General features: G+C 42.0%; 3 protein-coding genes across 4 annotated transcripts; 1 reads left to right on the top strand and 2 right to left on the bottom strand.

Annotated features, from left to right (window-relative positions):
* Positions 1-6007: 6007 nt before the first annotated feature.
* Positions 6008-8191, top strand: LOC137126143 (pro-opiomelanocortin-like). Of its 2 annotated transcripts, none has more exons than XM_067502620.1 (3): positions 6008-6148; positions 7058-7181; positions 7555-8191. In XM_067502620.1, exons 2-3 carry the CDS (start codon positions 7065-7067, stop codon positions 8098-8100), a joined length of 663 nt encoding a protein of 220 aa, XP_067358721.1. In that variant the 5' UTR covers positions 6008-6148; positions 7058-7064; the 3' UTR covers positions 8101-8191. The 2 variants fall into 2 exon arrangements, with proteins under 2 accessions (XP_067358721.1, XP_067358722.1); XM_067502621.1 differs by having other exon boundaries at positions 6018-6148; positions 7061-7181.
* Positions 8192-8497: 306 nt separating this feature from the next.
* On the bottom strand, positions 8498-19497 carry LOC137126140 (protein EFR3 homolog B-like). Its single transcript, XM_067502613.1, has 23 exons — positions 19284-19497; positions 18274-18762; positions 16225-16301; positions 15916-16043; positions 15372-15522; positions 13929-14050; positions 13515-13664; positions 12908-13003; positions 12722-12800; positions 12389-12524; positions 12107-12259; positions 11910-12021; positions 11765-11816; positions 11493-11665; positions 11334-11409; positions 11059-11220; positions 10754-10885; positions 10476-10543; positions 10190-10323; positions 10024-10115; positions 9861-9909; positions 9666-9769; positions 8498-9576 (listed from the first exon to the last, which is right to left on the bottom strand). The coding sequence occupies exons 2-23, from the start codon at positions 18740-18742 to the stop codon at positions 9442-9444; spliced, it is 2850 nt and encodes a 949-aa protein (XP_067358714.1). The 5' UTR covers positions 18743-18762; positions 19284-19497; the 3' UTR covers positions 8498-9441.
* A 72-nt stretch (positions 19498-19569) lies between these two features.
* Positions 19570-25815, bottom strand: LOC137126141 (IQ calmodulin-binding motif-containing protein 1-like). Its single transcript, XM_067502614.1, has 15 exons — positions 25616-25815; positions 25258-25387; positions 24734-24896; positions 24411-24528; positions 24239-24314; positions 24034-24133; positions 23728-23900; positions 23531-23640; positions 23074-23192; positions 22591-22657; positions 22301-22376; positions 21898-22061; positions 21159-21296; positions 20914-21070; positions 19570-20401 (listed from the first exon to the last, which is right to left on the bottom strand). Exons 2-15 carry the CDS (start codon positions 25370-25372, stop codon positions 20169-20171), a joined length of 1809 nt encoding a protein of 602 aa, XP_067358715.1. The 5' UTR covers positions 25373-25387; positions 25616-25815; the 3' UTR covers positions 19570-20168.
* Positions 25816-26040: the final 225 nt, after the last annotated feature.

Raw genomic sequence — 26040 nt, 5'->3', positions numbered from 1 at the left:
ATCAAATGGAAACTGGGTGAGGTTTAAGAAGAATGGACATGACATCAATCCCTGATCCCTGTCCTCCTGTGTCTGCTGCTGGACTCTCCGCTCACCCTGAAACCGCTGTCCCTGTCAGCAGAGAGTATCAGCAGCAGCAGACAGAGGACAGGGATCAGCGGTGGGGACTGGTTTCATTTTGTTAATCGCACAGTTTCAATTTGATTAAGGAGATATCGACTATGTGGTGACGTTGCTGTAGATACGGATGAATGAATTATTGGGCTAAAAGTAAGTCGGTTCTAAACCAACAGTCCTGCAGTGAATCCTGCCGTTGAACTGGTTTGCAGATTTATTTGTCCAGTGCGAAATCATAGAAAAAGGCAGTATCGTGACATGGCCCTGGCTAATTAATCAACCCTAATATCAGAGCTGATAGAGCTGGTGATGCTCTTTAACCTTAAGTTACTGATTGTTCGAGCTAGTGAAAGCATAACTTGGACTATCTGTGCTGTAAAATGTAAAAAATAAGGTGCTTGGTTGCAGTTTATTTGTCCGCTGGCCACAGACAAACCACCGGTAACACAACACACACAGGAGAAACTGACCACAGAGTGAAAACAGAATTAAAACGTGAAGGCAGGACGATTCTTCTGAGTTAAAAAACCACAACACATGAAGACATTGTCTCAAAGTGTTGATGACAGTTTAGAAGCAGAGTGTCACATTTTCAGGTGTGGTGCTCAGCCGGTGCGTCTCCAGAAAAGACTTGTCCATCCCGACAGTTCAGTGATGACATGGACGACTTTTCAGGTTTAAGGTTCGGGCTTGATCCTTAGGACATTTTAATTCCTTAGTCTTGTTTTAAAGTCCTAGAATTAAATACTCATTTCACTACATTTAAGTAAACGTCATTTTTAAACCTTTGTAATTCATCCTCCTCTTGCTCTGGCTCTGATTTGGGAAAACGGGGGGTCGGAGTCTTTCTGACCTTTAGCTTGAATAATGAGGTTTGTCACCTGACTCATGAGGCCATTCATGATGGTGCAGCCCTTCCTCACAAAGTAATTGAGAATAATAATTCAAGCTACCCAATGTGCCATTAATAATTCATTTTCGTCTAGTAATTTACAATAATAGACGTTATAATAAACGTTTTAGTTTTATTTCAGCTGCTTTTGGTTAAAAAAAAATAAACATATAAAATCTGTGTCTGTGGAAACTCTGGGAATTTTGAAGTCCAGCAAAGATTTAAGCATCAGTATGTGACCTCACAGTGTCTCAGGTCAATTTTATGCCAAAATGAGCAACTTCCACCTAATATCAGCTACTTCTGACAGTGTATCTTCCTTACCTGCAACCAAGTTCCTGCTACTCTTGATTTCTAAGAAAGTGTCGAGAAAATGTGTTAGAGACCAGTCCAACAGCTCCAGCTGCTGGAGAACTTCTGAAGGTTTGGGCTTGATTCTACTGGAAGTCCAATGACCACAAGACAGACACCTAAACACTAAAGCTCCCAGAATCTCCCTCCTCGTGGGTCTTACATAGTAGCTTATGCAGTAAGTCAACTGTCTTTCAGTTTTGTGGTCTCAGGTTTGATCCCTGTGAGCTTCAGTCAATTTTTTACCACCCAACGTAAACAGTCAAAGGCTCAAAGAAATCAAAGGTTCTACTGTCCAAACATTCAGCTCTGGCTGTTAAAGAGACTGTTAGCGGAGGCTTAGTGACGTCAGGATCCATGCTTATGAGACTTTTGACGTCCAGTGTCCAAAGTCAAGAGAAACAGGTTCAGAGAAACAAAAACAGAGGTTCTAACTAAGTAGCTCAGACTGTTAGGGAACTACCTGGTCACGCAGAGAACGTGGGTTCAATCCTTGAGACTTTTGAAGTCTGATGTCCAAAGTCAAGAGTGAAAACCTGAAAAAGATATAGGACATGACAAACTAAGTACCTCAGACTGTTAGAGCACTACATGGTCACACAGAGGACATGGGTTAAATCCTTATGAGACTTTTGAAGTCTGGTGTCCAAAGTCAAAAGAAACAGGTTCAGAGAAACAAAAACAGAGGTTCTAACTAAGTAGCTCAGACTGTTAGAGGACTACATGGTCACATAGAGGACATGGGTTCAATCCTTATGAGGTTTAGTGAATTTTAAAGTCCAACAGCCCAAGTGAAGATTCAAAGTCCCTCTGAGAGCATGTCTCAGTGCGAAAGGGATCTGGTGGTGTGGTCAGGTTGTCCGTGAGCGTAAGGCGCCAGCCGGCGCAGGTCAGGTTCGACGCCTGCCCGTCACCAGTCCCTGGAGCAGCAGAAGGGCCCCACAGTGATAATAGCTGTGGGGGTCGTGGGGGGGCTGTGTCCTCCCACGACCCCCAACAGAGTTGCAAGCAGTGGGTTATAAAGCAGAAAACTAGAATCAGCTGAAATTTTACTGCAGTACAAACCATGATGAAGTTTAAATTAGTTTAGGAACTAAAATAAAGTTACTTACAATAGAACATAGACACTCATTACTACATACACTACTATAATTAATACACATGAAGATACTGTAGTAGTAGAGGTTGGATTCTCACAGTCAACTTATCTTTAACTGGTGTGTTATCTCACAGGCTTCAAAACTCATGAAAAAGGGCGAATTCACCAATTTTCAACTTATTAAACCTCCCTCTTACTTCTTTATATTAGCTCCTCCTGTTAACATCACCTGGAGGAGATTTCCATCATTAGGAGTTCAAATGATGTCATCTGGAGGAGCTCTGGAAAATCAGGTTGACCTTAATTACAAACTCCATAGATGAAGGTTCCTCCAAGTGATGTCATCTGGATTCATTTTTCAGTGGAAGTAAAGTGTCCTTTACGATCAATTCATTATTTTATAGTTCATTAATGCCTGTGTTCTTGGTGGGTTGTTGTTTTTTAGCAAAAGAAAATTTTTAAAATGCTGTAAACTGCAGTAAGTTTTGAAAACCTGTCATTTAGTTTAACTGGTGGTTTCAAACTCGGTTGTTCCATCAAGGCTGAATATTAAGACGTGCTAAGAGAATAAAAGAGCTTCACTTAGAAAAACTTTCTAAGATTAGTTAGCATAGCCTATGCTAACTAGCTAGGCTTAGTTAATACACATGAAGACACTGTGGTGGTGGTAAAAGTAGTAACTGTGACTGGACGACTGAACTTTTATGGATAATAACATCCAAGTATGATTTGTTCCTGTGCACGGAAAGATGAAGAACACAGAATGAGAAACGGCTCATAGGCGAAGCTAATGCTAAGAAAACAAAAGAGGCTAATGCTAATAGTTACCTTTACCTTCCATTCACAGGTGTGTTCAGTGTTCTCCCCACGTCTCCCCTCCACTAAACAGAGCTTGTTCTACTATCTAATAAATGCTATTTTCGATGAACGAACTGAGGGGACGTCGTTTAATCCTATTTTCCAGTCATTTGGTAAACTTGCTCTCGTCGTCTCTGAGGGTCACGGAGATCGGAGCGGATTGGTCGAGTGCATAACAATGAACAGGAAATAGCTGTAATTACGTTGATCAGCTATCAAAAACATAAACAAAAACTGTTCCTAAGACACAAAAATAACCAAAGAGCAAAACAAATGAAAAACTGACAGAAAACAAGAGAAAAGAGCGAAGAACGACCAGAAAGGCAAAAATGAGCATACAGAAATGCATAATATATAAAAAAAAACTGGTACAGTAGAAAAAGAATGACCCCATTGACAAGAAACTAAACTTTATTTAATTCCTTCTATTTCTGTTGCTTCTTCAGCAGCTTTGTACTTCAAACCATAAAACATGATCATATGCATCACTCATAGTTTTTGACATTTAGCAATAAAACATGGCAGGCTGATCTCCAAATAATCTCGCTTATCTCCGCTGATATAAAAAGTGAGTGGACATCACAGTAGCTGTGATAAAACCTGCATGTTTGGTTAGAAGCAGACAAAGACTGCAGCAGGTGAATGAAGTGCTTCCACTTCTGATAATGTTGTTAAAATGTCTTTGCTTTGAGTCCAGCTTGTCTGACTTCATTGTGCCATTAGCTCCTTCTTCCTGAATATATGAGTGTGTGTGTGTTCGTGTGAGTAATGGACTGAATGGAGGTTCAAGGCAGTGAAAGCAGACTAATGGGTTTATATTTATCTTCTGCCTCCAGATGCTCCTCAATTTGTTCCATTAGAAAAACACTAAAACAGTCCTAGACAGAAATGACTTTACTATGACTAAAAGACTTGAAGTACTGATGCTTCAGTCCAGCTGCAGAAATATATACTTTACATAATCTACACAAATAATACCTCATTTAACATAAAAACATTATTTCCATGCACTTTCTGTTTTTTTCAACTTCAACTATTATGTATAGAAAAATATTGCATCCACTCAATTTTTTTTCTAACAGTCCTTAAGCAAACCTTTTCATTCGATGCAGGGTCCTAAAAAGAGTCTTAAAAGACACTAACCTAAACACAAGGCTTCTGTAGATGTAGAGCTTTAAAGAAAAGCACCTGAAGCCTCAAGCTTGAAGAGGAACTGACGAAGAACTGAAATAAACGAGGTCTAAACATTCCTCTGTAGTGGACACAACCCTTAAAGCTTTCTTTAGGGCGCAGAGTCTTGAAAGCAAGGCATTTTAAAGAACTTTAAAGAGTTTCTTGTTGATGAAGAGCTCTGAAGAACCCTTCCTAAAGGACAGGAAGGGGCAGTAGAGCTTTTCATAAAGGCTCCAAATGCCGGCTGAGCTTCTAGAAGTAGAGCTTCAAATGTAAGCAGAACTTTAAACAGAGGCTCTGAATAGGAGTAAAGCTTTAAATTAATGCTCAAACTGGAATTAAGAGCTTTAACCGCAGGCCCCAAATAAAAGTAAAGCTTTAAATAGAGGCTCCAAATGAAAGTAGAGCCTTAAAGTTCGGAATCAAATGGAGTACAATGAAGTACAGCACAGCTTCGAACAGAGGCTTGAATTGGGAGTCGAGCTGTATAAAAAGGCTCCAAGTTGTAGCAGAGTAGTTATGAAACAGCTTCTTTGTCCACTTTTTAGACACAGATTAGACAGGGACAGAAAAAGCACATACCAAATTCACCTTGACGAGACACAGAAAGTGAATAGGGAGCTTAGCTCGGTACATGTAGAAAACGGAACTGGCACTTACAGCTGTGTGGTTCCTTCTTAATCAACATGGAGCCTAAAACAGGGAAAGACGGATTAAATAAAGGTTTATTTGGCTCGTTTTTAGAGCTGGGTAAACTTTGATACTCAGACTAGAAGACGTGCTAGATGAGAAACGAACCTGGGATTCTTCAGGTTCGATTCCGCTGTGGCTTGATAAATCGCATAAACCCTCCACAGATTCAGATTCAGCATTAGTGAGAGTAAGACTTCAGACAAACACGAGATGCGGCAGCAGGTGTGTATTTGTGTAATTGTACACCGTGACCTGCAGGTTTGAATCCCGTCTTTCCTCTGGTGACGACATGCCACTTCAGTGCTAATCTGCCAAATCTGCCGGCTGACATTTAACACGTAGCAGAAGCAAAGTGGCGGCGAATGGAGATTTTATGTGGTGTTTTTTTGGGGAGTGTGTGTTTTACATGTCACTTTCATCCAAGGGGAAAAACGAGCCTCTTTAAAGTTAGTGTTCTTTTATCGTTTTGTTTATTTTAATAGCCAACAGAGGCTAAATAGGGTTTTGACCTGTCTCAGAAACAGGATATGGAATGAAAGTGTCACTTCACATGCCATTGAACTTCAGGCATTATAAGGTAGTTAATGCATATGTCAAACATCTTGACTCTGCACAGTAATTGTAATTATTAAATACATGTGAATGTGCAGTATATCGTGAGAAATAAAACCCATCAGAAAGGGTGTGTGTCTATGTGTGTGTGTGGGGGAGGAGGAAGGGGATGATCTTTCATTGATTGTCCATTTCCACGCACTGTGTGTTTACGAAGCATGAATGAATTTTGATGATGACGTCTTTTACCTGGGTGTGTGTCTGTGTGTCCTTGGCTGAGAGAATATAAAAGTCGGCTGAATGCCTGGAGGGACAGGAAAGAAACGAGAAAAATCTCCATCCGACAGCTGAACGACGAGAAAACACCAGCAATAAGAGAAAGAAGAAGAAAGACAAGGAGACAGGACAGCGTGGTGAGAATATTCATCATTATTATTACATATTATCCAAAACACGATGTTTCTCCAAACCAAAAAAGATCTGTTGGAAAATAGTATTTGTAGTACTGTAGTATTTTAAAGTTATTAACTCTAAACAGAAATATAATGCAGTTATGAAATGCCAAAAGTCTCCATAAAGTGATTAGAAATAGAAAAAGATTTAAACTTTCTCAGAACTTTATCATTTCAGTAACTAAATCTAAATAAAAATTGGTACTTGGAGGTAAAATGCTAAGATATGTGAGAACAGAATTAGTTCAATTACATGTGTGTAAATGTATGATGCTTTAGACCTAAATAACATTTTTGCAAAATATTTTCAATTCGAATATTTATCAATGTGTAAAAAACAAAATTAATTAATTAAAAAATGTATATATATATATATATAAAATAATTTTTGTTTTACAATAAAACTATATTTAGATGAAGTCCAAATAAAAACAAAACATAATAATTGTACTTGTAAAGCCCAGTTCCCAAACGACAAACCAGTGGTCTTTACAGTGTGAACAATGACAACACACATACATAGATATACTGCAAAAATGTGGTAAATATGTCGCATTTCATTTTTTTAAATGAGAAAAGTCTTATTAATGTGTTGAGAAAATAACTGTAGATACCATTATAACAGCAATTAGACTATTTAAAAAATACATCGCTGCACTGCTGAGATGGCGATTTTTCTATTTTCATGACAAATTGTTTTCTGTGACTGCAACAAAACTCAACATGCATTATTACATATATTTATTGTTAAAACTTAAATATAATAAGAAATAAAACGTACAAATAAAAGGTGACAAAGACATAGAAAAGAGTTTGGAAAAGAGAGGTTGGTTATCTATGATGCATGTATTCTTGTCTCTGATTGGCCAGCAGGAGAATGTGTCCTGTGTGGCTATTGGTGACTGTGGTGGTTGTGGGTGTGACCAGAGGTGCTGTCAGTCAGTGCTGGAAGCATCCGAGCTGCCTGGAGCTCAACACCGAGACCAGCGTGATGGTAACATAACTATACACCACACTTATGATTCGTACTGTTAACGTTATACAGCTGTTGGACTTTTTGAGAAAAGGTCGTAGTGAGGTCGCTGCGTTACAGTATGTAAGCCAGGATGCACCGCGAGCACGGACAGGTTTAAGCTTTTAGTGGGCTCGGGTGAAAGTCTGAAGCGGGCCCCTTATCCCCCCCTTTGAGTTTTGGTGGGGGGTTGGGTCTATGGACTGACGCTTGCTTTACGCAAGAATCTTTCATTGTCATGAGTCTATGTCACAATGAGTTTTCTGTTAGTTCTGAGTCAGTTTTTAAGGGAATTTATTCCTAAGAATAAAAGATGCTTCTTACCTTCACTAAGTCTCCCTTCCTTCTCCTGCAGGACTGTATCCAGCTCTGTCGCTCCGACCTCACCGCTGAAACCCCACTCATCCCAGGCACCGGGCACCTCCAACCTCCTCCTCCATCAGACCCCTCCTCCTTCATTCTCCCTTCCTCCTCCTCATCTTCTACACCTGCAAAGCGCTCCTACTCCATGGAGCACTTTCGCTGGGGGAAGCCTGTCGGCAGAAAACGCCGCCCTGTCAAAGTCTACACCTCCAACGGCGTAGAGGAGGAGTCCGCTGAAGTGTTTCCTGGAGAGATGAGGAGGCGAGAGCTGCCCAATGAGTTGCTGGCATTGGCGGAAGAGGAGGAGAAGGCACAGGAAATGATGCAGGACGCAGCCGAGCAGCAGCAGCAGCAGCTCCTGGGTGGTGTCCAGGAGAAGAAAGACGGTCCGTACAAAATGAAGCACTTCCGCTGGAGCGGTCCACCAGCCAGCAAACGCTACGGGGGCTTCATGAAGAGCTGGGACGAACGCAGCCAGAGACCACTGCTCACGCTCTTCAGAAACGTCATTAACAAAGATGGACAGCAGCAGAAATGAAAGGAGGGAATGAGTGAGAGGAGGAAAACCCAGTTCTTTGCCCAGGAAGCTTAGCAGACAATTTGATGACCAATAAAAAGCTATAAACTACCGTCTGTAACTTGGTCCTGAATGAAAGAGTGAGAAAGGTGTTTTGATATTTAATGATTCCTGTAAATAACTGTACATTTTATGAAAACATAAAGATATTTGCAAGCAAAACAGACACTCTTTTATCTGATATCCAACAGTTACACAAGCAGCCCAAAATCTAAATCTTAAAAAACACACACTCATTCACTCAGCAGTTTGAGTCAAAGTTCATGTCTTACCGGATGCAGGACGTTAGCAATACATTGTGTGAAACGTGGAGCTCAGCTTCTGCTTAAAGGTGAACAGAAAGCGATGATAGCAGATACACTGTCACAGACATTTATTAAACACCAAGTGTTTGATTTCAGACAGAAAAACATAAAAGCGTATTGATCTTTCCGACAGGCGGCAATCGACTCGACTAGTTTATATGATTTTTTCTAGCTGCTTCTTTACAAATGAGAATCCTGCAGAAGAGTAAAACTTGTTTTCAAAACTTAAGAAAGGTTAAACTGTATTTTATACCAGGTTCAGATTATGCGATACGAGCCTGAGAACCAACCGACCTAAAAGGAACTTAATTTATCTCATACCATGAATATTAATGGAGGACAAAGGCCCATCACAACAAGAAAGCAGCATCATTACATTCTGATTCAAATGTTGGTATGTTGAAATGTGAAAACATGACATTTCGTTACAGAGTGTCGAGGACAAAATATGCTGCATCTTGAACCTAATTGATACATACCTGTACATAAAAAGTTAATATCTTCCCCTGTCAATAATAATGATTCTAACAGTAGTTCCAAACCTCAGAGCCAACTGAATAAGATGCTAAAATCACAAATTCACAGCCACAGTGGAAGCTCTGATCAATTCTAACTTAAACACGAGAGAAGTAGAGATGTTGTAATCAAACAATAAATTACAGATACAGTTAATAACTTCACGAGGAGATTTTATCACATTGAACAGTTCTGCAACTAGTTATTGCACCTACTTATTCAATAGATGTTGATCAAACAGACGGACAACAGCGGCAAATCACACAAACACAAAAATGAACAGAAGGTTCATTTGGTATTTGGTTAAAATGTATTCTGACTTTTAGCGACAACAGCAGTGACAAACATTCTCTAATTAAACTGGCAGAAAACAGAATTCACGTGACATATTTGTAATTATCTAAACATTAAAACCAGATTCTGTCCTTCCCTACCTCCCGATGCCGTACTGGGTACATTATTGCAGAGTGCGCGTTGCTGTCTAATAGACACAGAGGTCGGGAAACTTCATCTCGTGGAGTGGTGTCGAGCGAGGCAGAGAGTGGCCGGACGGTGTCGGAGGGGAACGAATGATGGAGTTGAAGACCTGATCCAGTTTGGACTGAAGCAAAGTCGCCTGGAGACAGAAAACATTATTTTCCCCATCAGAAAACTATAGAATGTCACAGTAGTGCAACACGGACAACATAACCCGGACAGACTCACCCGTGCTCCACAGTGAGCAGCAATTTCCTCGAATGGAGCCGTTTGAAACCGCTCCACCACCTCCATCCTCCTCCTCTCCTCCTCCTCCACGCTCCCTCTGTCCTCTGAAAGAGACACAGCATTTTTTTCCAAACACACATTTGGGAAAGGGAACAGTAAATCCTAGAAGGTATCAGTCTGACATCAGTCTCTTACCAATGGCGTTCTTCAGCGTCTCGAAGGTGATCTGCTCTGTCTGAGGCTTCTACAGGTAACAAAAGGGTCATCGCCGTCAGACAGACAGAGAGACAGAGAGACAGAGAGACAGAGTGACAGAGTGACAGAGTGACAGGGGGTGATATGCAGACACAGTTCTTACCTGTTGGGTTTCAGGGCAGTGCTGAGGGTCCATGTCTATCTGCAAAGACACAACATCTCCGATGCTCTTCCTCTTAGACAGGCGATCCTCCTCTGAAGCGCACACAGAAAGAAAACTGCAAACTGCTGTTTCTTTAAGGATTCATCGCGTGTGTGCGGGTATTTACCTGTGAGCTGAGGTGTGTACGGCGTCTTGAAGCGGTCAATGTGTGTGCTGTAGCTACTTCCTGTCAGAGCCTCGCAGATTTTTGAGTGGACAAACAAAAGGGCTTCGTCCACCTTCAGTTCACCTTCCGGAAGTCTGATACACACACACACACAGTTGAAGTATAAATAATGTATTTTTACAGGTAAAACGCATCAGAAGAGGAATTTATAGCTAATTCATAACATTTAACATGAAATCCATCCCTGAAGACAGGTGTGAAAGGTCTTAAAACTCTGCCTCTCTACCTGGGTTGGTCACAGAAGATGTGGACAGGCAGAAGGTGTGGAGCATCCTTCTGACGACACTCTATGACCTGTGGCACACACACAATGAATAAAGTATATAAGAAGAAGAGCACACAATATCATCCCTATTCCCAAACTAAATTGTTCTTTGCTCGACCCGGAAGACAGTCCGGTCTTAAAGCTTTTATTTCTGCTGTGAGGAACAAGGATACAAAACACGCCCCGTTGTTGGAGATCAGCGTGTGATGCTATTAAAGGGAACAGAGAAGTTCCTTCACCTGTGTGACGTGCTGGTGGAGCGGTGGAGGTGTGCCGAGCTGGGACAGCAGGTTGAGGAAAGCGGCACAGACGGCGTGAACGCCACAGCGGTTAAACACCGACAGACACTCCTGAGTGGACAACGCCAGCTCCTGACCAGCCAATCGCAGAGCAGAAGGAGGACAATCAATAACAAGGCTCGTGAATGTGTCCTCACTCTCGTACTTTAACTCACGGTATAATAAACTGTTTCGCATAGACACGAATGTGAAGCCATTATTGGCCCGTCTGCACTTAAAAAAGGATTCTAACTCCGTCTGCTCACCTGCAGAGCGAGGACCAATCGAATCAGGTCCACCACCATCTCCTCGTTGGCCAGTTCCACGCTCAGCACAGCCAAGAGGGCGAAGAGAGCCCGGTAGTGGCTCTGCCCACTGCTCTCCTCCTTGCAGGCCAGGAAGACGTGTCTGTAGAGACGCTGAGCATGCTGCACGCACCCACAAACAAAGAACAGGTGCATTTCTACTTCAACCTCGCACGACTCACAGTTCACAACCTGTCACACAGAGTTGATGAGGTACGTTCTGACTTTGCTCTCACCTTCCTCATGAACAGGTTGTCCTGTCGAGAGGATCTGTCCTCCTTTAGCTCCAACAGTGAGACATCGAAGGACAAGCTGCAGGCCCACAGAGAGACAGCTGCTGACAACAAGTCGGTAACTATACAACTAAATCTGTATTATTTCTAATGAGGTGTAACCTGTCGGCGGTAAGCTTGTTGACGTTGTGGCGTCTGTCGATGAGTGAGGTGAGGATGGAGAGAACCAGCAAACGGATCTCTGGATCTTCCATCAGAGTGTAGGACAGCAGGGGCTCCAAGAAAGACGAGGGCAAAGCCGTCAACAAATTAGTGCTTTCATACCGCTCCGATACCTGAGGCAGAGTAAAGATTGGATCTGTTCAGTCGCCTCCACAGATGTGAGAAAACTTTGGACGACACCACTTGAACTGTGTTAAAACTCTTAAACTCACCTGGAGGAGACACTTCAGCAACATCACCTGGATCATCCTGCTGCCTTCAAACCTGAGACGGCACAGACATCACACATGACCTTTAAACACATTTATTTTAGGATTTTGAACCTTCGACTGTTAATTGAAATGGTGCGGGTGGTACCCTGCGTTGGGTGACCCCAGAGCGGGGTAGATACCAGGGACGGGGATCTTTCCCATGATGAACATCATGACCTCTGACCTCTGGTAGACAGGAAGCGTGTTGGCAAAGGATCCTGGACACATAACACCAGGTTAAATGAAGAGACCATCTTAAAAACCATGTAACGGTAACGACGACCAAAAGTGCTTAATGCCGACCGATGGTTTTGATGACGGCGTCCTGCAGCGTTTTCTCTTCTGTCGAGGTGGTTCTGAGTTTTCCCGCATTGTCATAGTAACCAGTCAGCTCGTAGTCGACACTCTGCCTGAGCTGTCGCAGCAAAGTGTTAAACACTTCCAGTACGGTCGGACCTATCCATGCGGACAAAGAGGATTATTAAAATACTGCAAAAGGTGCAGTATTAGCAGCAGTACTAGACTTGAAACACGGCGTATGTACACAGAGGATGTGAGTAGATAATCTGTAGGCCTCCGCCTGACCTATAGATCCCGTAGCTTCTATCACCGCGGCCTCGGACAGAACTTCTACGATCCCGGCTCTGACCGAAGCTGGACTCCTGCTGTTTGCATCCAGGTGTCCCAACAACTGCTGGGTCACCAGGTGGGAATGCTGAGACTGAGAAATTCAGTTACTCTTAATCACAGTCAGAGGAAGTTAGTACAGGTGCATTTAAGTAAAAATGAACCAACTATATTGAAATTAAATATACAGGTTTAGCTAAAATATCTATATTTTTGTTTATTATTTTAAAACTCAGCAGTGAATTAGTACGTAAAAGAATAGAGTAGTGTAGTAACAGAGTAATTACTGACTTGGATGGAGTACATAATGATCTGAAAACACTGGACAGCAAAGCTTCGTCCTTCCCAAAGACTGTGACTGTCCAGGTGCCTGCAACCATGAAGACGACAACCATCACCTGACAACTCCAAAAGCTTTTACCTTTCCTCCTACGATTACTACTGTCTACTACTGCACCGCGATGTGTGTGTACTTACATGAGAACAGGTCTGACAGCATTGTTAATGTGTCCGTAAGCAGCTCGGCCCAGCAGCTCCCTGAAACACACCTCTGTCTGCTCTGCTGGAGACTCACTTCACACACACACACACACACACAAAAAAGCTATACATCATTTACTGTGTATTTTAATACATATTGTCATTTTTTTATTTGTCCAAATACATATACATACAGTTTGACTAAACCGTTAAATTAGCAGCATTCACCACATTTCACACCCAGCTTCATCTATTTAAACATAGCCTGGTGAGGAACACTACTGCTTTCTTAGTATAAAAAACAGAGCCAGGCCTTTAAAAATTGAACATATAAATTGGAAATTGTCTTTGTGTCAGTATAATCCCCAAATTTCCACAAATATTAGAAGGATGAGATGATGAGTTTTGTTGCTACAACAAAAATGGTGTAATGCTGTTTAAAACTGTCTAAAAACTGCAGAACTGAACTTACCCTCAACATGAATGAAATAAATGCAGGAAAATAATGCAAACCTTTCTTTAATCCCACATTATAAACCCAATAAAAAGCCACTAAACTGAAAACATTAGAAAAGACAGGATCTCAGGGCAAGCGTGTGTTCACCTGTTGGTGTGAGTGTGTTTCTCCAGGTTGACCAGCAGAGCGGGAACAATCTGCTCCATGTGACGCGGCTCCCAAATGTTCACCAGCAGCTCGTTGTCCACCGTCTTCCTCACCACACCCTGCAGGCCGCGGATCCCCGACACACGGATCCTAAACGCACAGACCAGGGAGGGAAGCTATGCCACTTCACAGCAGGTACAACAGATCCCAGAGTCACCTTAGATATACCCACAGGCTACTTCACAGACAGGAACCAGAGTTATGACATCATAGCTGTGCATCAGATCCCTCAGTGGACTTCATTACAATTCATTACAACACATTTTTATATGTTGCAATTGTTGTAAAGATGCTAAAGTATCACAACAAGTGTAAAATCTACAATAACAGCTGGACAGAGAATATCTGACTGACTTGTTTTGGATGTCGGGGTCCCCATGCTCTGAGTGGCACATCTCACTGAAGCGGGACACGAAGAAGTCATAGCTGCGATGATACGACGGCGTGTCCTCCTCAATGTTCGCAAACTTCACAAACTACATAACGAATGTACCAGACAGGGAATTCACCCGTTACTCATATAGTGTTATACTGTCACCTAGTAACTCTGTAACTGCAGCCTTAAATAAAATTTTGAAAAACTGATAAGCACACAATAAAAAATATCTAAACAAATCAAGTTGGAAATGTTTAAGTGTGGTTTTTGTGCTTATAGTACATAAAACATGGACAGATATAAGTTTAATTATAGAGAGCACTGCTTTTAACAAAGTTGCCTCTAATATTTCTGGTAGCTTGTCTTTCCTTATTGATGCAGGACACTCAGCTTTAGGTGGACATGTCTCCTGAGGACACCAGTGGCTGTATTTCACAGAACCAGGACAAAGCTCTCAAAAAATACAACAGAATCTGGAGAGGAACTGGAATTTTAGGATTAGGACAACACGAATCATCTGCAGGGCAACAAGATCAGGGGATGTGAATCCAGCAGAGATTAAACTGCTTTCACACACTGATAATAATGTATTTCATTAAACAGGAAATCTTAAAACAAGATTAAATATTACATAATTTACTGTTCAACACAACCATAATCTCTTTGTCCAAGATCTGTTCTGCACTATAATTTATGATCAACATACACTAAGAGAGTACACTATGTATGTATTAGTAATAGTAGTACTATTATACATACAAAAAAAATGAATATGTCTCGCTAATAACACAATATGACATTATGAGGAAATTGTGTGTGGTTTCTATAAAAGTTGTAGTGGAGTTAAATGATATAGATAATATAAAAAGTGATGTTGCCAATGCACTGCCCCAAACTAAAATTACACTGGCAGACATGTGATACTGCTATTAGATCAGTCATTATTAGTCATGAAGGAAAGTTAATACTGCAAAAATAAACTGCGTGCTCACTAGAAAGATGATGCATGATCGTGGATTCAAAAAGCTCTGCTGGATTCTTTTTTCTTTTTTTCTATTTTTTTAAATAGCCAAGTTAGCAGGTCCTACCTGTATATGATATGCAATATTGAATGTACTGCCAAGTACCAAAGATACTGAACATTTTTTCAAAATGTTTTGATAGAGGCAAATTCTGAATCCATAGGTAATGTCTTCTTTCTACGCTTTCTATGGACATTTATCTCAGATAGGACACATTGCTAATATTAACGATGACCTAAAATTTATAAGTAACACTGAAATTAGCATGTGTATCGTGTCTGTGTGATTGGCCTGAATAATAACTGAATCCGACACAAACTCTAACCTAACATTATCATAATTGCCTCCATTAAATGCATAAATGAGATTCTTCTAACTCTGTAACCTTGTGTTACGTACAGAGTTGGTGGCGAGAATGTGGAGGTGGGGTTTGTCGGCCTCCAGCAGCAGACGCAGCGTGCTGAGGAAACTCTCCACCAGCAGGTTGATGCTCTGACAGTGACAGGCCAGCAGCAGCTGCTCCATCGCCTCCATTGCTATACAAACGTACCTGAAAGGGAAGGAAGGTGAGAAAGTAATGTACTTCAGCACTAAAGTACCTGCATTTAACATGAGTCTTATACTTCACTACATAACAAAGGCAAATCCTGCACTTTTTGCTAAGACATAATGTTGATAAGACATAATAACAAAACATAATTGGAATAAATACAAAACCATCATCTCAATCTAAAACAGCATAAAACATGTAAAGAGTGAGATGATCTAAATACCTTAAGCCAGCGTGTAACAGTATAAATGCTCTGAATACTTTAACACTTTAAAGTACATCTTACTTGAATTAAGATTTTCAGTTTAGTGTGATATTCCCACTTTTATTCCACCACTCATATTTAACTGGATGCTGTGCCTAATATTTTCTGGCGTAGTTGTGTGTACTGACCCGTAGCGGTGGCGGTTCAGCTCTCTGGTCAGACGCTCCGACAGGTACGCAGCGATGCGGTCGAGTTTCTCCGGAGCCGACAGAGCGAAGAACGTCAGCTTCTCCATGTTGGCTTTCACCAGTCCATCCTGATCGCACACAGACGTGTGTTAGTTGTACTACATTGCTTTAAAGAGTATCACACTTTTACTTGGCTTCAAAGAAATAATTTGATTCCATTGTGTTTGTCGTTTTCTTCCCTTTACAATGCTCCACTTTCCATTCATTTGTACCATGTTTGATGTTTGATTTGATGTAGTCTGTATTTACCTCAGGGTCCTCGGGGAAAATATTGTCAACCAATCGCTTGTAGCGAGGACGCAATGCCCAGCAACAACCACACAGACCTGACAGGAAAGACAGAGAGATGACATTTGTATCTATGGCGACTCTGAGGAACCTTGACCTTTGTAAATCTGTCTTTATGTAGAAGTACCACTCTCATCCTGTAGGTCTTATGTCTGTTGTTTACCATTAATACTGCATTCATTTGTATTTTGATGCAGCCTTTAGGTTTTTTTTTTTCCCTTTTGACTTTCATATCTCCAGATATTGTAGATAAGTCGTATGGTATATTACAGCATCACAGAGCAGTGACGTGTCTGCAGACCTTTAGCTTTGTTTTCTCCTCAAATTCCAGATGTGACTTCAGTTTTTCATCTCTCTCTGTGTTTGGTGTAAAAGGTTTTGGGAGATTAAAGGAGACAAGAGATCCACCGCTGGTCAGCAGCCAAGTCACAACACACACAGACACACACACACACACACACACACACACACACACTACAATGCAGCTGCAGCAGTAATACTATGTCTTAATCCTGCAGTGGCTTGTTGCATAATATGTGTATGTTGTTTTTCAGAGACCTCACTGTCAGCAGAGGGAGGGGGTCAGTCCCAAACCATGTGAGATTTTACTCCTTAAATAGAATGTTGTAATTGAAGAGGACAGTACACTGACAAGTGAACAAAGCACATCTGTTTGTCTTATGTTAGAATGTTAAGTGAAAGTGATTTCTCTAAATTACTGTTAACAAAGTATAATAAACACTAATTTGTTGCTGTTAATAAGGTGAATGTTCACGTCTGGTCTAGATGTGTTTCCACAAGGCTTCTGCAGAAATCTAAAAACATACAGCACGAATTATGACTTAACTTACTTCATCATTATTATTATTATTGTTTAGAACATAGAAGTTAAAACTTTTACTTTACTGTGAGTTTTTTTTGTAAGTACAGCAAATATAAGAAATACTTTGCATTCATCACAAGTACATTTTGTGTGCAACTCACTTAATGTATTTCATTTAATGCATCATACGAGTTATTTACCATTGTCATAAAAACTCATAACAATTTATGCACCTTTATCATTACGTTTTGTTTTTTCCTTATTATGACTAATGCTAACTCAGCATCACAATATTCGAGCAAAAGAAAAACTGTTAAAGAATGTTAAAATCCGTCTTACCGTACATGAAGACAAACCCTTTAACGCACGTCCACAATCACCACAATCACAGGCAGTAACACACATTTGATCCTTCACACACACACAGTCTCTCACACACACACATGCACGATAAGCCTGCCTCCTTTCATTCATCGTCATATAAAAACCTCCTATCTCAGAGTTTAGTGATATCATGTATGTACATCACAAGTGTTTGTCTTAGCTGGAGTTAAAAAAGTCCATCGTGCAGATTTAAGATTTTCTAATGAGTTGGTAAAACACAAGAAAAACACAGCTACATTCATATTCTTTCTGAAAGATTTCCTCTTCATACTGTGTGTGTTTGTGTGATCTGGGCCATGTGCAGCAGCTCAACGCTCGATAATCTTCTCCGGATTTATTTTATCAAAAACAGAAAAAATATATGAAAACCCTGCCGAACTGCAGCTGTAATGACATGGCTTTATGGGTGGAATAATTAAAGTAAATAAATCAGGTCCTTCGTAGCAGAGTATCTTTATGTTTCATTTGCAATTAGGAAGTAAGATCATTAATGGATGCTCTCAAATACTGGTTATTCTAACCTCACTTCTAATATTAGGCATTAAATACATGCAAACAAATATAAACACAAAAGCCATTAGTAGTACTACTACTATTACTGCAACGACAATTAGTGACAGTTTAGTGAAATATTAATAGATTAAATTAAGTTCAACATCAGTGTTTTATCAACTAATGTTAGTTTAAGAGCTACTGTTAAATAATTCAACTAACAGTACTTCATTATTGAATATTTGAAGTTCCATAATGAACCCATTGTAACTTTATATATACACAGTACATTTACCCTAAATATCTGTTACCTCCAGCTGTCTGATGGTCCAGCACAGAGCCGCAGTCACGCAGCAGCCGCAGAGGACCGTGGAGTACAGTTGGCGTGGCGACGGACCGGGGAAGGGACATCCCCCTGGGGAGACTGGGCATTGTAATGCCTCTGGGTAAACTAGGAGGGTTGATGCCTCTAGGCAAAGAGTTGAGCATGGCAGACATGGTCCCCCCCTGTGGCATGCTGGGAAACCTTGGAAGAATCCCTGGCATGTCCATGTAGGTATCAAAGTCGAGGGGATGCCCTGAGGAAGAAGAGGATGAAAGGCAGGTGAACAAGAAGAAGTGATGGTGGAGACAAAGTGAGAGAAGGTGAAATGTGAAAATGAAAATCTGGGTTGAAGTGAAAATCCCTCCTTTCTCCACATTCCTCTGAGTGTTAACCCCTTCAGTCCAACTCCTGCTCCACTGAAAAGTCACAGCCTGAGTAACAGCAGCTGCATTCATGGGTGGATTATTGAATGGGCCTAAAGGCAGGGGAGGGGGGCAAAGTGACACAAAACCAAAATAAGACACTACAACACTAAAAGCATAGAATCACTTTCACCTGATTAACCCTCAGATGTGTCCACACTCACTCCTTCACTATGTTTTGTCCAAACTCCAAAAGTGTCACCCAAGTATTGAAATGTTTCAAAGGAAAAGCAGCAAATTTTCATATCTGAGAAGATGGAATCAGGAAATTGGGATGTTTTTGCTTAAAATATTTAAAACATACACTACTTGTATTTACTGTTGCATAGCGTTTCATAAAGAATCATATTTCATAAACCCTTCCAAAGATTTATATGAAAAACTCTTAATAGTCAGATAAATTTCGTGCAGCATTTTCCTCCAGAGAGTGATGGGCATGAAGTCTCTTAATTTAGAACATAAGTACAATATTTGAATGAACTTAAATTCCACCGTTGATTTCCCTCTAAAGTGGTGTAATATTTACCTTAAGTAACACAAGCAAAGTAAAGTACAAGTACCTCAAAGTTCCTACCTACTGCTCTCCAGCGTTGCTCTCTTACAGCTGTTTCCCTCCGTCGGACGGAACAACAGCTGCTTATGTAACATCTGTTGAGCCTGAACTGGCGGACAGCTCAGGTCAGCGATCAATGTCTGTGATCGATGACGCTGCTCTGCACGCTGGACAGTCTCTGACATCACAGACCAAGTTGGAGACATGTTCCCAAAAACCTCTCTCCACATCTAGGGATGTTGATTTAAGGGTCATTCCACTGTTTTTAATGTGGAAGTGAATGAGAAAATGTCACGTGGAACAGAAATATAACAATTTTAAAGTGTTTAATGAGCAAAAACATATTTAATGGGTGAAAACCATCAGGTTACAAGGTGCAGTGAGGGTGTTATTCATTATACACATCAGTACCTCTTACAAATTAAGTGTTTCCATAATGGCTGCAAACAGGTATAAAACAAGTGCACCCCTTCCCCCTTCCCCCCTCCTGCTATGCACAGAACAGGCTGTAGTGAAGAAGGCTCCACCTGGTGTTTGATGCTAGTTATTGCAATAATGACTGTCCATTAATTTCACCCACTATCCTGCTGGGACCACTTACTCCTGATCCAGTCCAAATTTATTTCAAATTCAAAGCCCATAAACCCTCAGTGGAACATGACTCAACACCATCTCAAAACATTTTTGACTCGAGAGCAGCAAGAGTTACCAGAAAAGCCTTCACTTTACAATTCAAATGTGATGTAGTTAGCAACTCTTGTGCTGTATTGTTATTGGCTACTTTTATTATTATTCCAAATGTGAACAAAGCCAACACAGCTCCCTCTGTGTGCTTGGACTGGCCACTGAATCCCATGTTAATTGATGCGGCATCAGACTTCAACTTAAAGGTTTATTCCATGCACCTCAAGTGTGGCTGTTGACCCCCCCTACATACAGTCCTCCCAACTCCGCCTCCAGCTCCTGCAGGTGGGCGGGGGTAAACGTATCGACCGTCTTCCCCAGCGTCCGCCACCACGGCAGCCAACTTGCCTGCAACATTGCATTGTGGGCATCACGGGCACGAGCAGCGATGGGACCTGAAGGGCTCAGGAAGGACTCTGCATCTGTTGTTGTGATGACAGAGAGGGGTGGGGCCTCTGTGGGGAGAAGAGGAAGATTAAGCAAGTGATTAAAGGCTGATTGGGGGCATTCTGGTGAGACAGATGTGTTCTCAATGATCCACATCTCAGTTTAATGTAACCGATGTTCCAGTTATTGCAGCAACATGGCCTCACAAACTTATTACTATTATTATTATATAATAATATTATTATATTGTTAAACTATTATTAGATTATTATATGAAGTTCTCTTAACTTTGCGTCTAAGAAATGTACAGTGGAGGACATTTTACACATGGCTGACGTAAGAATTACATTTGCATTACGACTACACTCTGCTTTTCTTTTAAAACAAAATGCTCAGTATACAGAAAAAGATAAAGTGTAAGAAAAGTAAAAACCAAATTATTGCAAATGTCCCACACACATGCAGACTGAAATACATGCAGGTCTGGATTCAGTAATTGCAGTCAAGTGGACGTTTACAGCTTGAGGCAGGAAGAATAAAAAGAAAGGAAAGGAGAAGAGCGGAAGCGTGTAATTGAGACCTCTGAGCAGCTCCAGCTGTGTGTGCGTGTGAGCCAGCAGAGCCTCCATCCTCTGCTCCTCCCTCTTCTGCTGCTCTCCTTTCTGCAGCTCCAAAAGCAGGAGCAGCTGCACCTCCTCGTGGAGACGCTCACACTCCTCGGGAGACACACGGGACGACTGCAGACAGACAAGAGGACAGGTGTGCAATCCTTCTGTAGGGCCCGGAGCATCATGTTAGGCAGTGAGTGTTAAGTGAAGCTCTTACAGGATGCACAGCGACGTATTCCTCCACCCGTTTCTGCAGCTCAATCCTGCGGCTGTCTGTTAAGCCGTTCTGACCGATCCAGAAAGTAGTAACGGACGGGGACTTTGCTGCTCTTCGTTTCTGCAGAAAATTACGCACCTGACAAAGAGAAGAGCTTGGAACATCAGTCTGGTGTTTGTGTGTATACACACACGCTGTATATGTGTGTATGTGTGTGTTTGTGTGTGTGCTACTGTTGGGAAGATTTCCCTGAGAGTATGTATCCATTCAGGAGGAAGTCCTTATGTCTGAAGCACAAGTGAACGATGAAAGACCACAATAATAAGAACCACAGTTGTGCCTCTTTTCTGACTCTCTCTTTCCTGTCATAATCATTTGTGCTCCTGTAATTCTTGGCTGTTTGTCATCTTTGCTTTCCGTAGAGTTGTCAGGAGGCAGATGTGATGGCAGCGGAACATGCTACGTGATGCTTTAGGGAAAACTGGACCAACGAAACACTGAGGGTGCTGACCAAGTCTGAAAGTCTCAATGTAAACCGAGTGAAAAGGCCACTAGCAGTCACTTCTCTTTAGAGGCCTGCGTTCCACTGATACTCTCTCTTTTCAAAAAGAACATCTGATGTGTTTAATTGATATCACATATTATTTCCAGAAAAAAATATCTTAAATTTGGGCCCTGAACCTGTGATAAGGTTAAGGGTAAAGGCTGGGGAATGGATTATGTAAATAAGGGTGCGTACCGCTCTCTGCAGTATCCTGGCCGCTTGCTGCTGCATGCGAGTCTGCCTCAGTGTGTGTCTGTGTGTGTGATCGTAGCGTTGTCTCTCTCTAAAGCCTCTCCAGTAGCTCTGGATCACGATGGCTGCACGACGTTCGCACTCCTGCAGATACGACTGCACCTGGTCTGCACGCGCACATACACAAAAGCTTTTAACATTACATCAGCCCGTTTCTCTAAAATAGTCTCAGTCCTTTTGTTATATTTAGCAATAGGATTTGTTCTGCAATATTTGCCAGAATCAGAATTGTGTGGAGGAAATTGTTAACCCCATCCCTCCACACCTTTCAAAAAAAAAAATCTGAATTAAGAATACTACTACACTGTCAGGTACAAAGGCAGGAAAGCAGTGTTTGTGTATTTACCAGGAGGCAAGAGTTGCAGCAGTTGTCTTTGTTTTTGGTGGAACTCCCTTCGCGCCCGCTGACGTCTCACGCACACCTGAAACACAAAGGCAGCAGCAGATCAATCACCTAACCTGAATCCAGCTCAGCTCACTTGCTGAAAGCAAAACTCCCCGAAAACCAAGCAGGAAGTGAAGACAGCTGCAGTGACGACTTGGCAGAGCATCACCAGGGAAAAAAACGCAGCCAGTGGTGACGTCTGAGTTCAGACTTCAGACAGTCACTGGCCACAAAGGAGGCTTCAAACTTACCTGATACTTCAACTCCTCCTCCCATTGCTGAGCCTCCTTCTGTTGCTGCTGCTGCCTCCTCCGAGCCCTGATCCACACACACAGACAAAGGCACAATTAATCAGTGTCCTACTGTAGGTAAGAAAGCGTAGGAGTAAACAAAACTAAATATAAGATAACATTTAAAATATTAAGATTTTCGTCGGAACAACTTTTTAAAGTATCCCAAAATGTAGGCTGACACCCCGGGGTAGCACAGAAAACGCTGAAGAGACCATTTGTTTCTTATGTGGTCTTGGAAACCCTCAGGATCCCCCAGAAAGACCTGGAACAGGCTGCTGGGGAGACGAACTGGCCATGTCAGTTCCCAGATTTTATGCTAAGCCAAGTGAAACACATTGTAACTGGAGCTCAGTAAAACTGCAGAGACCGAGACGTCGTAGTGTCGAACTACTCATTTAAAAGCAGGTGTAGCGCAGCGGACTGTGGCACGGTAACAGATACCTGTATCTCCTCTGCAGGGTGCTGACGGCTCTGTTAAGACTCTTCACTCTGCGTCTGGTCTGATACGACCTCCAGGCTGCCTGGATCACACAGGCTGCCTGCACACATTCAGTGCTCACCTACACCAAGAGAGAAGAGCCGTCCGAGGTCATTAGTGTAGTAGACAGAGGATCCATCCAAAATCCCTAAGCTGCATCAGTGTTTCTCTTCCTTGTTTCTTAGTTTCTAACACTGAAAACACGAGTACAGAAAACATAAAACCGTCATCTGATGCTATATGAATTTTGGATGACACAGCTGGATCGCAGCTGAAGTAACTTTTGTGCATCTGTCTGTTAATAAATTCTTCTCATATGTCCACAGGAATAGCAGCTTTGGGACATTCGTCCTCAAGGATGAACAGAACCATCTCTGGATTAAGCGAGGGACATGCCCAGAGAGAGACAGGTTCACTAACCTGAGAGTCACTTGTCATGCCTCTGTCAGACTGAATCAGTGCAATTAGCTGATCCACATCCTTGTCAAATCCCCGTCCCCTCCAGTCTTTGTCCAGCAGGCTGTCCAGACCTGCAGAGGCAAACATTTGACTGCACAGTCCTACGAGCTGCAGCGAATGATCGTATAATAACTACACAAACATAGGTGACCACTGACCTCTGAAGTTGAGGAGGAGGGGCTGGATTCTGAGGTCCAGCTGACAAGCCATCAAGAGGATCAGTCTGATGGAGGCCCCACCCACCCCCGAATCAGAGCTGACGGCCAATTGGCCGACAGCCTCGTTAAGCAGCAACAAGATGGAGTCATCACTGAGCCCAGAGAGGAAGTCCCTGCAGACAGAGAGCTTCGTTTTCAGGACATGTGATGGACAAACATCATTTAATTAGTCAGAACTAGGAAAACACTGTTACTGAAACACAAACTAATTATATATATATACAATATTCTCATTGAACATCACACCTGCTGGTTGTGCAGGTGTGAATCCACAGCTGAATGCAAAGCAGAGAGACAGTGACATCATCCCACATCTGGATCTGCTCATAGTGAACTGAGCTAAGAACTGCAGAGATGAACACAGGTAATGAACGAACGTTACAGTATGTACAGTAGTACTGATAATAGAACCAGGGGATCGAGGAACAAAATAACTGTTGATGTGACCGACCCTGTGAGGTGAGCTGCGTGTGAGCTCTGAGCAGCCAGCCCACTGAATCCATCACCCTCCTGAAGAGACACATGCACTGACAGACAGACAGACAAACAGGGAAAATTATACCTTAAGTTTTGAGGAATTGTGTTCAGCTTTTACTAACGGGGTCTTTCACTCAGAGCCTTACCTCCACCCGCTTCATCAGCTGAGTGGCCAGCGACAGAAGAACATCCATGACCGATGGCAGGAACAGCCTATGAAAGGCCCTAGAATTTTCACCAGTGTCCAGCCCAACACAGCAGGAACTGAACGGACAGACAGGTGTGAAAACAACAGTTAAAATCCTCCATGTGAAGCAAACTAAAGTCTGAATTTAACAAATAACTTTCAATGTTGACCGCAAATCCAATGTGCTGGTTACATTAACCTGGTGCAGAGGGCTACAAAATGCTAAACAATACTCATTCAATCCCAGTTATGGACAGTAGCTCTGTCTCGTCTCTGAGGTACCTGGTGAGCTGGGCGAGCGTGGCGGCAGCATTCCAGTTGCCTTGCAGCCTTTTGGGATCCAGAGAGACGACGCAGTGACTCAGAACACCGCTGTGATACAACCGGGACTTTAAACAACTTAAGAAACTGCTGTGTATCTGCACCGCCGCCGTGTTCAGAGCCTCTGATGGAGACAGACACTAAATTTAACACACTGCTAATAGAATAGCTACATGGTTAATAATATTGTTTAACTGGTTGATGCCTCTAATCATGACACTCAGCTCTGAACATTTTAGAATTTTCCCATAAAACCTTATACAGGCCCCTTTGAAATAGACGCAGACTTGACTTGACTTAGACAATTATTTTCCTCAACATCAAGTTCAACAGTGTTTACAATACTTTGGTTTTCAGTCGGACTGATGTCTAGAGGACATGTTTTCGTAGTGGAGTACATTTTCCAGCATGTACTTCACATTAAGAAAAGAATTTGAAGTGGTGATCCTACCTGTAGCCTACTATTCAGGAAATTACTGACTCACTGTTTAGGCCGCTGTTCAGCAGGTTGATCTTCTGCTCTGGGTTCAGGTCTCCATCCTCCAGCTGTTCTTTCAGCTCTGACACCAGAGCTTCCACCTCCTCCTCTGCCCTCTGCATGCTGCTCGGAACAGTCTGGTGACCCAAGAAAACACCATTTACAAGATTTAGCTATCATTTTCCTAATCTGCATATCAAACTGTGATATTAAGCATTTACAAAAAAGTGTTATTGTGTGGCTGTGGAGTAATAAAACGAGTGTTTAAGTAGTTTTTCTATAGTTCCAGAATCTGACTTGTTAGCACTGTGGCACAGCTCGTTATGTTTGTTGTATGGTTTTAGCTAAAAATCACATCACAGTACCTGAATTACAAACGCCGTCACGCTGTTAAAAGCCCTTATGTCGACCCCTTTATTTCTAAGTGTCTATTTACACGCGCTAAGAAGCTACATCATATAGTGAGTCCAGCTCAGGGCACGGACGCACTGTTTGAACGGCTAACAGCTAACTAGCCGTTAGCAGGCGAGCAAGTCGACGCTCTCCTGTTTCTGCGGCAACGTGACGTCACGACGCTGCGACGGCGCCTCTGCACCAAAACAGACAAAAGAAATTTACGCTGAATCCTCTTTTACTGGGTTTGTTGGGCTGATATAAAACAAGATTTGTTGTCAAAGTAAAAATCACACACAAAGGACAAATGTCATTACATGTGCTGCATTTTACACGTGACGATGTGACTTGTGAGAACTGTAAGCAGGCAGTTATTAAGCAGCTCAAACAAGTATAA

Source organism: Channa argus, chromosome 4 (genome assembly GCF_033026475.1).
Source record: "Channa argus isolate prfri chromosome 4, Channa argus male v1.0, whole genome shotgun sequence".
NCBI classification, from domain to species: domain Eukaryota; kingdom Metazoa; phylum Chordata; class Actinopteri; order Anabantiformes; family Channidae; genus Channa; species Channa argus.
This window is presented reverse-complemented; position numbering and strand designations above follow the sequence as displayed.

What these genes read in the sequence shown, in the direction of transcription:
- LOC137126140 (XM_067502613.1), bottom strand. Translation starts at nt 18,742, where the DNA reads ATGAATGCAGCTGCTGTTACTCAGGCTGTGACTTTTCAGTGGAGCAGG. An exon ending in TGCTGAAGTGTCTCCTCCAG is followed by an intron (nt 11,666 to 11,764) that starts GTGAGTTTAAGA and finishes ACTCTGCCTCAG; the next exon opens with GTATCGGAGCGGTATGAAAG. An exon ending in GATTGGTCCTCGCTCTGCAG is followed by an intron (nt 10,886 to 11,058) that starts GTGAGCAGACGG and finishes TTGGCTGGTCAG; the next exon opens with GAGCTGGCGTTGTCCACTCA.
- LOC137126141 (XM_067502614.1), bottom strand. Translation starts at nt 25,372, where the DNA reads ATGCAGAGGGCAGAGGAGGAGGTGGAAGCTCTGGTGTCAGAGCTGAAA. An exon ending in ACGCTCGCCCAGCTCACCAG is followed by an intron (nt 24,529 to 24,733) that starts GTACCTCAGAGA and finishes CTGTCCGTTCAG; the next exon opens with TTCCTGCTGTGTTGGGCTGG. An exon ending in GCTGCAACTCTTGCCTCCTG is followed by an intron (nt 22,062 to 22,300) that starts GTAAATACACAA and finishes GTGCGCGTGCAG; the next exon opens with ACCAGGTGCAGTCGTATCTG.
- LOC137126143 (XM_067502620.1), top strand. Translation starts at nt 7,065, where the DNA reads ATGTGTCCTGTGTGGCTATTGGTGACTGTGGTGGTTGTGGGTGTGACC. An exon ending in ACACCGAGACCAGCGTGATG is followed by an intron (nt 7,182 to 7,554) that starts GTAACATAACTA and finishes CTTCTCCTGCAG; the next exon opens with GACTGTATCCAGCTCTGTCG.